Source organism: Dendrobates tinctorius, unplaced genomic scaffold, assembly GCF_039654945.1.
Source record: "Dendrobates tinctorius isolate UK_male_01 unplaced genomic scaffold, ASM3965494v1 ptg000056l, whole genome shotgun sequence".
Classification (NCBI taxonomy): domain Eukaryota; kingdom Metazoa; phylum Chordata; class Amphibia; order Anura; family Dendrobatidae; genus Dendrobates; species Dendrobates tinctorius.
In genome coordinates, this window is record NW_027361724.1 from 14880001 (window position 1) to 14896884 (window position 16884).

At 47.2% G+C, this 16884-nt stretch overlaps 1 protein-coding gene across 1 annotated transcript in view; it reads left to right on the top strand.

Annotated features, from left to right (window-relative positions):
- The window catches only part of COL6A1 (collagen type VI alpha 1 chain), a 92024-nt gene that overhangs the window by 55600 nt on the left and 19540 nt on the right, over positions 1–16884 (top strand). The window contains exon 20 of the mRNA XM_073577517.1: positions 1070–1132. Within this exon, the coding sequence (XP_073433618.1) occupies positions 1070–1132 (63 nt within the window). The remainder of the gene's footprint in view (positions 1–1069; positions 1133–16884) is intronic.

The following is a 16884-nucleotide window of genomic DNA, read 5'->3' on the forward strand; positions in this document are numbered from 1 at the left end:
TATGATGAAAATTATCACTAAATAAAAAGGTTCTGGAACTGTATAGCAGATTTTAAAAAGAAAAAAGAATGAATACTCAGGAGAGCAGCGGGAATAAAATAATTTGAAAAACTGGCTAGTTTTGAACAGGAGAAAGTCCTCTTTTGGTATGTACTGTATAATGTTGCTATTTTGCCTGCTTAGGCCCCAACAGTCATTTACCACTGATTCCTCTGCCCTGTAATGATATGAGATGACTCTGTTGAAATTGTCCCAGTCTACACTGCAAAGTCAAAAAGATCTTAACAGGATGTTAAAGGGGTGGTCTGGTCAAAACTCATAAGTCTGCAGTCACTCTGTGTGACTGCAGACTTATGAGTTCGCCGGTTTCAGGCCGGGGACCGGCGGGTATGTATGAGTTATACATACTCCCAGCCAGTGGGTGCGGCCTCGTTCTCCGTACACTTGTATGAAGTGAGGCCGCGCCCTCTAGTCAGACGCCCACTGGCCGTCCACATCACTGGTCGGGGGGCAGCCTTTGCTCTATAGAGGCGTATGGAGCGAGGCTGCACCCACTGGCCTGGGGTATGTATAACTCATACATAGCCTCTGTTTCCGGATCTGAAATCGGCAAATCCCCGCAGCACACAGTGCCTGCACTGATGGGATTCATAAGTCTACAGTCACGCCGTATGACTGCAGACTTTTCATTTGACTGGACAACCCCTGTAAGAAATGTCTTCCAATTAAGTGTGCTCCAGTAGTTAGTAAGAAAACTGGTCGATTTCAGGATTTTATGTAGTCATAGAAATTATCTATATAAAAAACAAATAATGTAATTTTCCAATTATCCACCCCATTTTATTTATTCTGTTACCGCTCCTGGCCACAAAATATGTACCACATTTGAAAGGTTTCAGAATTTTTTGTGTATTTCACATCTGTTTTAAGCCACAGTATAATTATGTTATTATGTATCTGCTGTAAATTATTAAATTCTCAATATTACAGCAGTGAGTCATTAAACATGAACATTTTATATTTGTTGTATGTGTATTTTTTACTGTATTTTTTTAAATTCTTCTTCTAGGGAGATCCGGGCCAAGCTGGAGACCAAGGCCGAGATGGACCTGTGGGTCCTAATGGTGATCCAGTAAGAATCAATAATTTATGATACGATTACTATAACATGTCTATTTCCCTCCTATGTTACATTATTTCCAAACTGTACAATGGGATCCCATGTATATTTGCTTCTCTTTTTGTTATAGTTGGATGGTTGTCCCATCAAAGTGAAGATTCAGACCCTAAGGCCTCTTTCACACTTCTGTTTTTGAGAATCAGTCAAGATCCGCCGATTTTGAAAAAAAACGGATCCGCCAATTTTCTTCGCGGATCCGTTTTTTTCCCCATTGACTTTCATTATTGGCGGATCTTGACGGATTGCCGTCCGTTGCATCCGTTTTTGTGCGGATCCGCCAAAATGTTGCTGTCCGTCAACATCCTCAAAGATTTCCAAATGGAGCTTGTAACGTTTTTTTGCCCGGCGGATCCTCCAGACACTGATTTAACCCGAAATTCTGTCTGGGTGCCGGACAAAAAATTTTTTTTCTCTCTCTCTCTCTCTCTCTTTTCCAGGCTGCGATTCCTTATTCTTCATTTGGCGGATCCATCAAAAAAACGGATGGGTGGCATCCGTTGTCATCAGTACTAAAACGGATCCGCTATCCGTCCTTTTGGCGGATTTTAACTGACACAAAAAACTGAAGTGTGAAAGAAGCCTTAGGCAGAAATGAATTGAGCCTTTTAGTGTTGTGGCAACATTTGTGAATGAATGTTGAATAGATTTATTGATGCTGGATTTTTCCAAACTTTTGTTGCAAGACAATATGAAACAGGAGACTAATATGGATGCATTGTGAGCATTGCTGCGACCAACACCACAAACATTGAATGATGCATGTTTAGTTTTCATCTGTTTGATGAGAGATCATTTTGTGTTCTTTTTTTAATATATCTTTCTAGAGAAGCTGCTTTTTAAGGCTAGGTTCACATTTGCGGATGGCCGAGCTGTGGAGGCCTGCAGACTTCCTCCATGAAGCTCCGCCCACTGCTGCACCTCCTCCGTTCAGCTCCGCCTATGTCCGCATGCGGCATGCGTAGCTGTCTTTAACATTGGGTACGCAGACTGTGTGGATGTATGCGGATGCCTTCGTGTGCATCGTTTTGACGATGCGGCGACCCGTGTCGAATGCAACATGTTGCAATTTTGATGCGGTCGTCGCATCATCAAAATGACGCATGTGGAGGCATCTGCATAAATCCGTATGGCCTGCATACCCAATGTTAAAGATAGGTACGCAGGCTGCATGCAGACGTAGATGGAGCAGACCGGAGGAGGTGCGGCAGTGGGCGGAGCTTGACGGAGGAAGTCCGCAGCCCTCCACAGCTCGGCCATCAGCAAATGTGAACCTAGCCTTAGAAAAAGAGCTCCAATGCATCATGTAGAGATAGTGAACAGAAAATTCTGACAGCTTGCAGCGACCTCTTGAGGGGACTTACTGCAAAATGTTCATACCTTGAACTCCATGATAATACAGAGGCATATCTAGGTTCTCCTGCACCCATTCCTATATAAAGCTTAAAGAGAAGCTGTCAGACACTATTATCCCACCCACCAATAATATGATTGTGTAGCCCTTTAAAAGTTGAAGTTGTGCCTGGAAGTGCATTGTGGCATGAGGATGCACTTCTATCTTCTCAGCCTCACAATGTATTTTCTACCTGGCAGCAGCATCCCTACTGATTGACAATGTTTTTGCTCTGGTACACAGCCACTGACCTGTCAATCAACCAGGGGAGGGTGCTACTGAATGGGAAGTAAGGAGTGAAGCTGAGAAGCTAGAAGTGTATTTCACACCCCAATGCACTTCCAGACAACTTCAGAATGTAATCGCTCACACCTGGAGCAGAACTTTGAGGTCATAAAGGAATCATCTGGCTTATCTTTTAAAGGGCTACACAATCTCAATCTCATATAAATGATTGGGGGTGGGGCTTAACATTTCTGACAGGTCCCCCTTGCCCTCCAATCCACCAGCATCTGTATACTTTTTGCTAAATACCCTGCCTAACCAGTCCTTTATTGTGTTTGACACCTAAACACGTTTAACAAAAAGTCTTTATAAACTCTGATTTCCATATGTAAATTAGCATTTTGTTTAGTCTTTCTTTCCCCACACTAGGGGCCTTTGTTTCCCCACACTAGTTGGCCCACTGAATATGCTGTCACACCACCATGGGCGAGATAACATGATTTGCAAGAGCCCACATGTCATCACCAGCTCTCTGTAAATCATGCGCATGCGCAGAACTTTCTTCACCCACATCATTGTGCCTCTGAAGCCGGGTGTACGCTCATTGGCTTCAGAGGCGCATTGCGCATGTTCGGAAGTGAAAAAAACGTTAAAGGGAACATGTCACATTGAAAATGGTATCTGATTTGCAGACAGGATGTTATAGAAAAGGAGGGGCTAATCAGATTAATTGTTGTGAGTTCATTTTCCCCTCCGTCACTGAGGCCTGGTGAACTCCCTATTCTAGTGAAGGAAGGTAGTGAGCCTGATTATCAGGCACCTGGTACTAATGAAGACGATTGGCTAAGTGGAGTCACTGACTGGATTTAAGGCAGCCTACGCCCTTTCTGCCCTGCGGGTGATTTCTCTGTGGACTCTTGGACACCAGTCTGATTCCTGCTCTCCTAAAGCTAAGTTTTCTGTTTTGCCTTTTGCATTTAAGATTTGTTTTTGTTTTTCTTGCTTTTTGGATTCTGCCACTCCCTGCTGGAGTGTGCAGTGTTCCGTTAGCTCTGTCTTCAGAGAGTGCTGATTTAGTTTTTGAAGCTTAGTTGCTTCAGGGCCATTTTTATATCAGCTTGTTGGCTTTTGTCTCTGATAGGGTTTTGGCAGATTGCAGACAGCAGTCTTCCTATCCGTTCCTATCTAGGTAGTTTTTGGGCCCCGTCTTTGCTCAGTCTGTCTTTCTGTCTGTGTAAGTGTTTTCATCTTGCTTCACCGTCATTATATGTGGGGGGCTGCCTATTGCTTTGGGGTCTGCTCTGGGGCAGTTAGATTTCCCCTTTCCTTCTTTAGGCCTATGTATCTCTCCGGCTGTGATCGAGGGGTCTAGGTCATCGTAGGAACCCCCCACGGCTACTGCTAGTTGTGTTGATAGGTTCAGGGGTCTGCAATCTGATAGTTGCCAACTTCTCTGGTTTTCTGGACTTAGCTAGCATTTCTGTTTTTGCCTCCTACGGTGACTCAATCATAACAGAATCACCCGCCTAACCGCAGATCCTTGGGTACTCAAAAGCAGGAAAGAATTGTGTTTAAAAAAAAAAAGTGTATATTCTTTCCTCTATATCTCTGAGGCCGTAGGGGGAATTTTTTTTTTCTCTCAATGGAGATAAAAAAAGTGTCTGATTGTGTGGAGCAGCTCGCTGCTGAAGTGCGAGGAATTTCCGCCTATCTTGCTCGTTCACATGCTGTTGAACCAAAGATCCCCACACCTGATGTATTTTTTGGGGATCGATCTAAATTTTTGAGTTTCAAAAATAATTGTAAATTATTTTTTGCTTTGAAGCCTAACTCGTCAGGGAGCCCCGCGCAGCAGGTTAAAATTGTCATCTCTTTGCTGCGCGGCGATCCCCAGGATTGGGCGTTTTCTTTGAAACCAGATGACCCTATTCTGACTAATGTGAACGCATTTTTTCAAGCCTTGGGGTTGCTGTACGATGAACCTAATGCTATTGATCAGGCTGAAAAGACCCTGTTAGCATTGAACCAGGGTCGAGAATCTGCAGAGTTGTACTGTCAAAAGTTCCGAAAGTGGGCGGTCCTTACTACCTGGAATGATAGTGCCTTGGCTGCTCTCTTTCGGAAGGGTTTGTCAGAAGCCGTAAAAGATACTATGGTGGGATTTCCTGTTCCCTCTGGTCTGGACGATTCTATGTCTTTAGCCATTCAGGTTGATCGGCGTTTACGTGAACGCAGGATTACACGAGAGTTGTTGCCACCGGTTGAACAGACGTCTGAACCTGTGCAATGTGATAGTTTTGTCTAAGGCGCAACGTCAGGAATTCAGAAGGCGTAATAAGCTGTGTTTTTTCTGTGGAGATGCCTCACATATTATTTCTGTTTGTCCTAAACGTGAGAAACGCTTTGCACACACGTTTTCTGTTGGTGGGGTTCAGCCTAAGTTTCTTTTGGCGATTACTCTGATCTGTTCCCTGTCCACATTTTCCGCCAAGGCTTTTGTGGATTCGGGAGCAGCGCTAAACCTAATGGACTTGGATTTTGCTAAACGTTGTGGATTTCCTTTGACTCCTCTGCAGACGCCTATCCCTTTGAGGGGGATTGATGCTACCCCTCTGGCTAAAAATAAACCTCAGTTTTGGACCCAGTTGGTCATGCGGGTCGCCCCAGACCACCAAGAAAATTGCAGATTTTTGGTGTTGCATGGTCTGCATGATGCCGTTGTTCTGGGGTTTCCCTGGTTGCAGATTCATAATCCAGTTTTGGATTGGAAATCTGTGTCTGTGGTGAGTTGGGGTTGCCGGTGTACCTTTAGTGAGGCTCCGGTTTTTTCCACCTCTCCTCAGTCGCATGAGGTTCCTGACTATTTGGCGGACTTCTATGATGTATTTAGTGAGAATGAGTCTGCGTCCTTGCCTCCTCATAGGAGTTATGACTATGCAATTGAACTAAGCCCGGGGTGTAAATTTCCTAAGGGTCGGCTCTTCAATTTATCTGTACCCGAGCACGAGGCTATGCGGTCCTATATTAAGGAGGCGTTGGAGAAGGGTCATATTAGACCATCCTCTTCACCCTTAGGTGCCGGTTTTTTTTTTGTGGCCAAGAAGGATGGTTCTTTAAGGCCTTGCATTGATTATCGTGCCCTCAATAAAATTACTATTAAATATCAGTATCCGTTACCCCTGATTTCAGATCTATTCTCTAGAGTCAGAGGTGCTTGCTGGTTTACCAAGCTTGACCTCAGGGGGGCGTATAATCTTATCCGCATTAAGCAGGGGGATGAATGGAAGACGGCGTTTAATACTCCGGAGGGACATTTTGAGTACCTGGTGATGCCTTTTGGGCTCACTAATGCCCCTTCTGTCTTCCAGTGCTTCATGAACGATATTTTCCGAGACTTTGTCGATAAATTTTTGATTATCTATCTGGACGATATTTTGATCTTCTCCAAGGATTGGGATGCTCATGTGGAACATATTCGGACTGTGTTCCGGATCTTGAGAGAGAATTCTCTGTATGTCAAAGGATCAAAATGCCTTTTTGGAGTACAGAGGATTTCTTTTTTGGGATTTATTTTGTCTCCGTCAACTATTGAAATGGACCCGGCCAAGGTACAGGCCATTTATGATTGGGTTCAGCCCACTTATTTGAAGGCCCTCCAGAAGTTTTTGGGTTTTGCTAATTTTTATCGGAAATTTATAGCAAAATTTTCTAGTATTGCCAAACCATTTACTGACCTGACCAGGAAGGGTGCGGATGTGTTGAATTGGTCTCCGGAGGCGGTTGCTTCCTTTCAGGAGCTGAAGCGTAGATTTACCTCCGCCCCGGTTCTGCGGCAACCTGATGTCTCACTCCCGTTTCAGGTAGAGGTGGATGCTTCTGAGATTGGTGCATGAGCGGTGTTGTCCCAAAAGGATCCGGTAACATCTAAAATTAATCCCTGTGCTTTCTTTTCCCGTAAGTTCTCTTCATCTGAACGTAACTATGATGTGGGGAATCGGGAACTGTTGGCCATGAAATGGGCATTTGAGGAGTGGAGACATTGGTTGGAGGGAGCCAAACATCAAGTTGTGGTCCTCACTGACCACAAAAATTTGATTTACCTAGTGTCGGCTAAACGCTTGAACCCTAGACAGGCTAGGTGGGCCTTGTTTTTTACACGTTTTGATTTTGTGGTCTCTTTCCTTCCTGGAACTAAGAATGTCAAGGCAGACGCCCTCTCTAGGAGTTTCTTTGCTGATTCTCCTGTGGTGACCAAGCCTGCTACCCTCTTAGGCGAAGGGGTAGTTCTTTCTGCCATCTCGCCCGATTTGAGACTTGCTCTGCAAGAGTTCCAGGAGGACAAACCTGAGCGTTGCCCCAGTGGAAAGTTGTATGTTCCTGACCAGTGGAAGAAGAGAGTGATGTCTGAAGTTCATTGCTCTGCATTGGCTGGTCATCCAGGTATTTTTGGTACTAGAGATCTGGTGAGTCGCTCTTTTTGGTGGCCCACCTTGTCTCGTGATGTCAGGAGTTTTGTGCAGTCCTGTGGGACTTGCTCCCGGTCTAAATCTTGTTCTCGCTCTAGTGGGTTGTTGATGCCTTTGCCGGTCCCCAGGAGGCCATGGACCCATATTTCAATGGATTTCATCTCTGATATGCCGGTCTCTCAAAGAATGACTGTTATTTGGGTGATTTATGATAGGTTCTCTAAGATGGTTCATCTTGTACCACTCCCTAAGTTGCCATCTTCCTCTGAGTTGGTACCCCTGTTTTTGCAACAGGTGGCTCGCTTGCACGGGATTCCTGAGAACATTGTATCTGACAGAGGAGTTCAATTTGTGTCTAAATTTTGGAGGACGTTCTGTTCCAAGTTGGGAATTCAGTTGTCCTTCTCTGCTTTTCACCCTCAGACCAATGGGCAGACAGAGAGAACAAACCAGACCTTGGAGTCGTATTTGAGATGTTTTATTTCCGCTGATCAGGATGATTGGTTTCATTTTTGCCCTTGGCCGAATTTGCTTTAAATAATAGAGCTAGTTCTGCCACTTTGATGTCACCTTTTTTTTGTAACTTTGGGTTTCATCCTCGATTTTCTTCAGGGCAGGTGGAGCCCTCTGCCTGCCCAGGTGTTGACACTGTGGTGGAGAGAATGCACCATATCTGGGACCAAGTGGTGGATAAGTTCTCTCTCCCAGGAAAAGGCCCAGCGGTTTTCCAATCGACATAGGACCATTGGTCCCCAGTTTAAGATTGGTGATATGGTGTGGTTATCATCAAAAAATATTGCTATGAAGGTGGCTTCTCCTAAGTTTAAGCCTAGATTTATTGGACCTTACAAGATTTTGGAGATTATTAATCCGGTCTCTTTTCGTTTGGCTCTTCCTGTCACATTTAAGATCCATAATGTGTTCCATAAGTCCTTGTTGAAGAGGTTTGTTGAGCCAGTTGTGCCTGAGGTGGCACCTCCGGACCCTGTATTGGTTGAAGGTAACTTGGAATATGAGGTAGAGAAAATTCTGGATTCCCGTCTGGCTAGACGGAGACTCCAGTATTTGGTTAAGTGGAAGGGTTATGGTCAGGAGGATAATTCCTGGGTCTTTCCCTCTGATATTCATGCCAAAAGATTGGTGCGTGCCTTTCATCAGGCTCACCCTGATCGCCCTGGTAGCGTTGTTGAGGGTTCGGTGACCCCTCCTCAAGGGGGGGTACTGTTGTGAGTTCATTTTCCCCTCCGTCACTGAGGCCTGGTGAACTCCCTATTCTAGTGAAGGAAGGTAGTGAGCCTGATTATCAGGCACCTGGTACAAATGAAGACGATTGGCTGAGTGGAGTCACTGACTGGATTTAAGGCAGCCTACGCCCTTTCTGCCCAGCGGGTGATTTCTCTGTGGACTCTTGGACACCAGTCTGATTCCTGCTCTCCTAAAGCTAAGTTTTCTGTTTTGCCTTTTGCATTTAAGATTTGTTTTTGTTTTTCTTGCTTTTTGGATTCTGCCACTCCCTGCTGGAGTGTGCAGTGTTCCGTTAGCTCTGTCTTCAGAAAGTACCTGAGTGCTGATTTAGTTTTTGAAGCTTAGTTGCTTCAGGGCCATTTTTATATCAGCTTGTTGGCTTTTGTCTCTGATAGGGTTTTGGCAGATTGCAGACAGCAGCCTTCCTATCCGTTCCTATCTAGGTAGTTTTTGGGCCCCGTCTTTGCTCAGTCTGTCTTTCTGTCTGTGTAAGTGTTTTCATCTTGCTTCACCGTCATTATATGTGGGGGGCTGCCTATTGCTTTGGGGTCTGCTCTGGGGCAGTTAGATTTCCCCTTTCCTTCTTTAGGCCTATGTATCTCTCCGGCTGTGATCGAGGGGTCTAGGTCATCGTAGGAACCCCCCATGGCTACTGCTAGTTGTGTTGATAGGTTCAGGGGTCTGCAATCTGATAGTTGCCAACTTCTCTGGTTTTCTGGACTTAGCTAGCATTTCTGTTTTTGCCTCCTACGGTGACTCAATCATAACAATTAATATACTGTATATGTTTCGGTATACCTTGTATGTTATTCTTTGAAATCCCTGGTGTTTGAATGCATACAAATGGGCGGTCCTACTCAGTGATTGACAGTGTTTTCTGTACATGCAAACATAACTTTCAATTATTAGCAGGACTGCCCACTAGACTTGTATGCATTCAAACACCAGGGATCCAATGAATAAAATACAAGTAATACTGAATTTTTTCTAGCAAACCTATATATCATTCTTCTCCACTCCTCCTTCTCTATACTGTGCTGTCCACAGATCAGGCTGCATGTGGGTCGCCCTCCCAGGGCCGTGGGGTACTCGGTACCGGGCCGGTGTCAGCGGGATGTGTCACAGCAGCGGTGACCCGGACCGTGGCAATGGGCACCCAAGTAAAAGGAAGATGTGAATGGTAGAGTGTAGTTAGATGAATAGTTTGTGACACCACCTGTGGTGTTCGGCAAAGGAGGTGTTAAGCCGACGCTGCAGACAGATCCTCCGGGACAGATGGTGTGGTGCAGCAATGATGTTATAGCCCTCCACATGCAGGGCTGTTGTCACAGGGCAGTGTAGATGTGGAGACACTTAGATGGTGTAGTGTTTGGCGCAGGGGATGTAGCAGTGTCAGGCGGACGGACGCAGGAAGGAATGGAGGACACCAGGGCATGTTGTTCCAAAGCTTTAGTCACAGTCTGTAGTGCCTGGGGAAGCTCCGGTGCAGCAGCGGCAGTTACTGCCGGTGTAGGCCCCTCCCAGGCGTGCTGCCAGTTCAGCCTCCACAAGGCCTCCTGCCTCAGTCGCAAACTGCATGTCAGCTGGGCAATTTCTTCTTCCAGCTGCCGGCGATTCATCTCCGATACTGGGTTGGAGTCTTCAGCCATGGTGCCGGGGAGATCCACTTCCCCGTGCTCCGCAGGCCTCCTTCCCTCTTCTTCCAAGATGGCGTTCTGGCGTTCTTCTCCCTCCTCTCTCGGCCCCTTTCCCGCCACTGGCTTCTGCCCCTCCTTCTTAGGGCGGAGTCTTCTTCCAGCGCCTCCATACCAAGCCAGTATACGAACCCCTCGGGGGGTGGGCCACGTTGCTGTCACATAGTAATTCAGTTTGCTGTCTTTTCCTAGGACCTCCCATCTCATCACGCCCTTCTTCTCCACGCCAATGGCCATATTTAATGTTCATTTTACAGTCTATTAAATTGGGTCTTCTGCACATTCTCAAAAGTTTTAAGTCCAGCAAATCTTAGGCACACAGAACCCGATGGCATCGGGTCTCGTCATCCTGTTCATGACGCCAAGTTGGGTTGCCCTCCCAGGGCCATGGGGTACTCGGTACCGGGCTGGTGTCAGCGGGATGTGTCACAGCAGCGGTGACCCAGACCGTGGCCCTGGGCGCCCAAGTAAAAGGAAGATATGAATGGTAGAGTGTAGTTAGATGAATAGTTCATGACGCCACCTGTGGTGTTCGGCAAGGGAGGTGTTAAGCCGACGCTGCAGACAGATCCTCCGGGACAGATGGTGTGGTGCAGCAATGATGTTATAGCCCTCCACAGGCAGGGCTGATGTCCCAGGGCAGTGTAGAGGTGGAGACACTTAGTGTAATGATCAACGTGTGACTGGACACAGCGCCTCCAGCAGGGCGAATTTATGACACACGTGACCCTGGATACAGCGCCTCCAGCGGGGCGAATTTAAATAATACCGGAACGTGCAGCCGGATACACCGCCTCCAGCTGGTGAATTTAAAAAGTACACGTAAAACTGGATACCCCGCCTCCAGCTGGCGAATTTAAATAATAAGGGGAAACACAGGAACAATTACAGTGGTGGGCCCTGTAATAGGAAATAGGGAAGTGGAGACCTCCTAAGCTCCCCTGAGGAAGCGTCCCTACACTCCTTACGTTCCCTAAACAGGCTCCGCACCTGTCGCCGCACGCGAACCTTATGCCCTGACTCGCCCTGAACCTAGTCCCTCGCTAGGGCATTGGCCGGTGCGGAAACTAATCCCACCACTGCACTAGATCACACATAAGGAAAGTCACAAACAGGGGAAATAGAAGACTTAGCTCTCTCTGTGCAAATGCTCCAGCACAGAGTCCAGCAACCGACTGCAGCCTTCCTCCTGAATAGCTGCCACCAAGTTCAGTAAGCGCTGCAAAGAACTCCCTTCGGTGACTCCTTCCACATCAGAACTCAGATTGAGCTGAGCAATCTCTCCAGCTCCTTCCACCACCAAGGTTGGTTGCAAATGAACAACTATCACCAACAATGATTGAATACCCTGAGACTCATTTATAGAGCCCCACACCTGATTTATAATTACAATTAAACCTACCACTAAGGTGCGATACCACTCCCCACCACCGGGCAACTATGAATGAAAAACACCACGTGTGATCATTCCAATGGCCACCGGGGGCAATCACGTCACACATTGCACTTGACAAAGTAAAAAAAATTCACTTTGTCCAATTTAAAACTGTCAGACCATGACAGTACCCCCTCCTTAATGAGGGGCCTCTGGACCCTCAAGACCACCCCTCATTAGGGAAACCCCTATAGCGGGGACGGCCAGACCCTGAGTTCACCCCACCATCACCTGAATTCAAATTTATGACAAACACACAGCTGGTTTTGGAATAAAGTTTATTTTGGAGGAATCACTCATCTCCATAGCGCCAACCTGGGGAACAAGTTTATGTATGTGTATGTTTGTTATGAGCTGATCAGGCTCCACAACACACTTCCACAAGATGATTTTTGGTGGCACCCATACACGCTCGTTCACACACAGGTCCGGACCTGAACGTTTATTGCACACATTCGTTATGTCATAAAATTGGTGAACTCATTCTGGACCTGATAACAGAGGCGTCCCCCTGTGTCACCACACTCACACCCCCGAACTACACCATAGGGTACACCACACTCCAACCCTTTCCACCACGAGGTCTGCCTCTCACAGGGTTAGCTAGCGGCGAGGGCTGAAACTTGCCCCTACTCTCCCGCCGCACCATCACTGCTCTCCCTGGAGAGGAAGGGGTCCCCTGAAGAGAGACGGCAGAGACAGTAGTCCCAAGGCAGCAGCCCTCACACGACTGCCCCCAGCTGACTACTTCCCTTGCTCGCCAATCTATCCCCGGGTTGTGTTTTTTCAGCCAGGGGAAGCCTAAAACGATAGGTACTGGCATTCCCTCCAAGACGTAGCATGACAAGGACTCCTCATGATGTCCTATACGCAGAAGGATGTTTTCTACGACTTGGGTAAGGCTCCCCTGGCTCAGTGGAACAGAGTTAATGGCCTGGACGCTTAGAGGTTGGGCCAGCGTCCTACACTTCAGGCCATGAGTCTGGACAAAATGAGCATCCACCAGACTAACCCCTGCTCCACTGTCCACAAGCACCGGTACCACCTCCGGTACCCCACCAGCAAACACTTCTGCTGACATAATACCTTGGGAGGGCAAAATGGAGGAAATGTACACTCCCTGGTTGCCTTCCTCCAAACGACCAGGGGTCTGCGGCTTCTGAAATGACACAGATATTTTGGCACGTAATGGGCACGCCTTAAGGAAATGACCAGTCAGCCCACAGAAAAAACATGCCGACACCACTCCCTGAACTGTAGGCAGGCCTGAACACAACCTAACACCTCCTACTTGCATCGGTTCGTCCGGAGACTTGGCATGCCCTGGGCAGGCTCCCATGAAATGGCCTGGCTTCCCACAGGAAAAGCATACCCCCCCACCACGGCGAACCCCAGGCAACCCCCTATTTGTACCAACAACACCGGGCTGCCTGGGTTCCACCAACCGTACCGGGGGTCCTCCCCCCGGAGAGGACTACAGGGGGCACATTTTGTGTATGTCTTTCCCTAAGGCGTCTATCCACCCGGATGGCGAGGGACATGGCGGCCTCCAGCGACCTGGGGGCGGCGTACTGCACCAGAGTGTCCTGCAATTTTGGAGACAGACCCTGCGCAAATTGACTCCTAAGTGCAGGGTCATTCCACTGAGTGTTAGTGGCCCATCTCCTAAACTCAGAGCAGTACTCCTCCGCAACCCGGGCTCCCTGTTTACACCTACGGAGTCGGGATTCTGCCAGAGAGACGCCATCAGGATCCCCATACACAAGCGCCAAAGCCGCAAAAAACTCGTCCACGGACTCTAAAGATGGTGAATCGTCCGGCAGGGAGAAGGCCCAGGACTGGGGATCCCCCTTCAAAAGGGACATAATGATCCCCACCCGTTGCTCTTCGCTCCCTGAAGAACGAGGGCGCAGCCTGAAATATAATTTACAGGCTTGCTGAAATACCAAGAATTGATCTCTCCCTCCAGAAAACCGGTCTGGGAGAGATATCTTGGGTTCTGGCTGAGCCTGTGCCTGAATCAAACCTCCAAAGCCCACCAACAGCTGCAGTTGCTGCACCATCTCACCGCGCAGCCCCCTGATCTCTTCAGTAAAGGTCTGCAGTACATGGGTAAAGGTTTGCATTAGGTCCATGGCTCAGCAGAAAAATTTTTTTTATGGTTTGGTGATAATGTAATGATCAACGTGTGACTGGACACAGCGCCTCCAGCAGGGCGAATTTATGACACACGTGACCCTGGATACAGCGCCTCCAGCGGGGCGAATTTAAATAATACCGGAACGTGCAGCCGGATACACCGCCTCCAGCTGGCGAATTTAAAAAGTACACGTAAAACTGGATACCCCGCCTCCAGCTGGCGAATTTAAATAATAAGGGGAAACACAGGAACAATTACAGTGGTGGGCCCTGTAATAGGAAATAGGGAAGTGGAGACCTCCTAAGCTCCCCTGAGGAAGCGTCCCTACACTCCTTACGTTCCCTAAACAGGCTCCGCACCTGTCGCCGCACGCAAACCTTATGCCCTGACTCGCCCTGAACCTAGTCCCTCGCTAGGGCATTGGCCGGTGCGGAAACTAATCCCACCACTGCACTAGATCACACATAAGGAAAGTCACAAACAGGGGAAATAGAAGACTTAGCTCTCTCTGTGCAAATGCTCCAGCACAGAGTCCAGCAACCGACTGCAGCCTTCCTCCTGAATAGCTGCCACCAAGTTCAGTAAGCGCTGCAAAGAACTCCCTTCGGTGACTCCTTCCACATCAGAACTCAGATTGAGCTGAGCAATCTCTCCAGCTCCTTCCACCACCAAGGTTGGTTGCAAATGAACAACTATCACCAACAATGATTGAATACCCTGAGACTCATTTATAGAGCCCCACACCTGATTTATAATTACAATTAAACCTACCACTAAGGTGCGATACCACTCCCCACCACCGGGCAACTATGAATGAAAAACACCACGTGTGATAATTCCAATGGCCACCGGGGGCAATCACGTCACACATTGCACTTGACAAAGTAAAAAAAATTCACTTTGTCCAATTTAAAACTGTCAGACCATAACACTTAGATGGTGCAGTGTTTGGCGCAGGGTATGTAGCAGTGCCAGGCGGACGGATGCAGGAAGGAATGGAGGACACCAGGGCATGTAGTTCCAAAGCTTTACTCACAGTCTGTAGTGCCCACTTCTGTGCCGTGTCCTCCGGGTCAGGGACTCAGTCAACCCCCAGGCAAGATGGAATGCTCCCTTCCACGCTCCGCCAACTTATGTGCCTTTTCTGAACATCTACTCTATAGCGCCTTTAAGTGTGAAGATCTCCTAGTACTGAGTTACACTGGAGTTCCTCCTGACAGATGTTCCCAAGAACTCTACTTGCACGGCAGACAGCTGTAGCCTGCTTCGGGGACTCTCTACTCCTAAGTCCCGGCTCTCTATCCGTGTTGCTGTTGTGCCCTCAAGTCTTAGATGGGAGTAGTGCATTTACAGCCCACTACTCCACCAGTGTCTGCTGCAGAACCATTAGTGTCCATACAACCTCGGGGACCGGGCCCCGGCCTTGTGCTTAGAACTTCTAGGCAGGGTTCTTCCTCTAACCCAAGTCCTCTGTGTTCCATTTTGCTCCTACGTTCTGTACTTGTCTTTTCCCTTCTGTGGAAGCTCAGGCTTCAGTTCAGTGTCTTTCTCCTTCTTTCCTTTCCCGTGCCAGCTGGTTCAGGTCACTGAGGCAGCTGCAGCACTCCTTCCTCCATCCCTCTTCCAGGGATCCCCATTCCTCTCTGAGTAGCTTCCTCTCTCTCGCTCTCCTTCTGACTGACTGACTGACTGACCTGTAATCCTAAACCATCCCGCTCTTTTATGTCTATTCTCAACTCCACCCACCTCCCAGCACGTTTAGTGTTCCAAGCAGGGAACCACGTAAGGTGCTCTGCTTCTCTCTAAGCAAGCAGCCGCAATGTGGTTTTGCTGAACTACTCTATTGTGTGGGGTGCAAGTGTTGGAGCGTGGTCAGGAGCCTCCAACTTACCTGGATGATGGGGCACCACACCTTGGGAGAAGGTGCAGTACCTCTGTGACAACTGAGCCTCAGGGGTGCCACACATGTACAATGTGATAGGTTCTCTTTAAATAAGCCCCATATTATTTATTTCAAAAATCTGATTTAAAAAGTTCTGAAACTTTTATTTTGCAGCAGTTTTAATCTTTTGGCATTCCTACCTAGTGGTGTAAGGGTATGTGCATACGCAGTGAAATCTGCTGCGTTTCCGCAGCGGTTTTGGCTCTACGGAAACGCAGCAGATTCTGCTGCGTTGTACAGTACCTTTATTTCCAATGGAAAAAAAACGCTGTGCACATGCTGCGGATTTTTCCGCACGGTTTTGCTGCGGTTTACTATCCGCAGCATGTTAATTGTTTGGTGCAGAAACGCTGCAGTTTTACACCTCATCCATTATGAGGTGTAAAACCGCAGGGCAAAACCACAGATATTTACCTGCAGTTTTCTCTCCAAAATCCGCACACCCTAAAAACTACGTGTGCACATAGCCTAAAGCAGACAAAATCTCTGGAATAGTTTACTAGTATTTTAAATGTGGATTCTATGCCACTACAGTACTATAAAAATGTGGATGTGCCTGTTGGAATATTTTCTCTCTGACCTTATTTCCTCCATATGAATTTTTTTTTATGTTAAGGTGATTTTAAACATTGGCAGAAAAACATCTTTGTTCTTCCAATTACCAATGTAGTGGAGGAGAAATTAAGCAGATAATAAGGCAGATGTGGCTACCGACGGTCCAAGAACTGGCAGTTTTCCACTGTAGTACAGCGGATGTGTGTTTTGTATCCCCATGGAATTGCAGACATATACTGTTTTTGAATTAATTTCATCCTTCTCTTACTAAAAGGTTGTGTTAAATTGAAAGCGATTCAGCTGAGGACAGGCCTCTTGGCTGTTTGATGCCACTGTCAAAACTTTTTTTTGCACATATTTTAGAGAATGGGCTTCTAATCTGTAGAGGTTAATGGTAATCTAACAAATACATTTTTTGATTATGAAGAGATATGTGCCCGGGGTGATGGAAGTTGGGGAAGAGTCACCATTGGCACAATAAACAGTTTTCGTTTTCCAATAATAATCATGCATACTTTTTTGACTGAAGACATTTGCATGGGTGGCAGAAGTAGTTTGTACTATTTTATGGGCATTGCACCAGCTTGAGAAACTATGAAAAAGTACCGTATG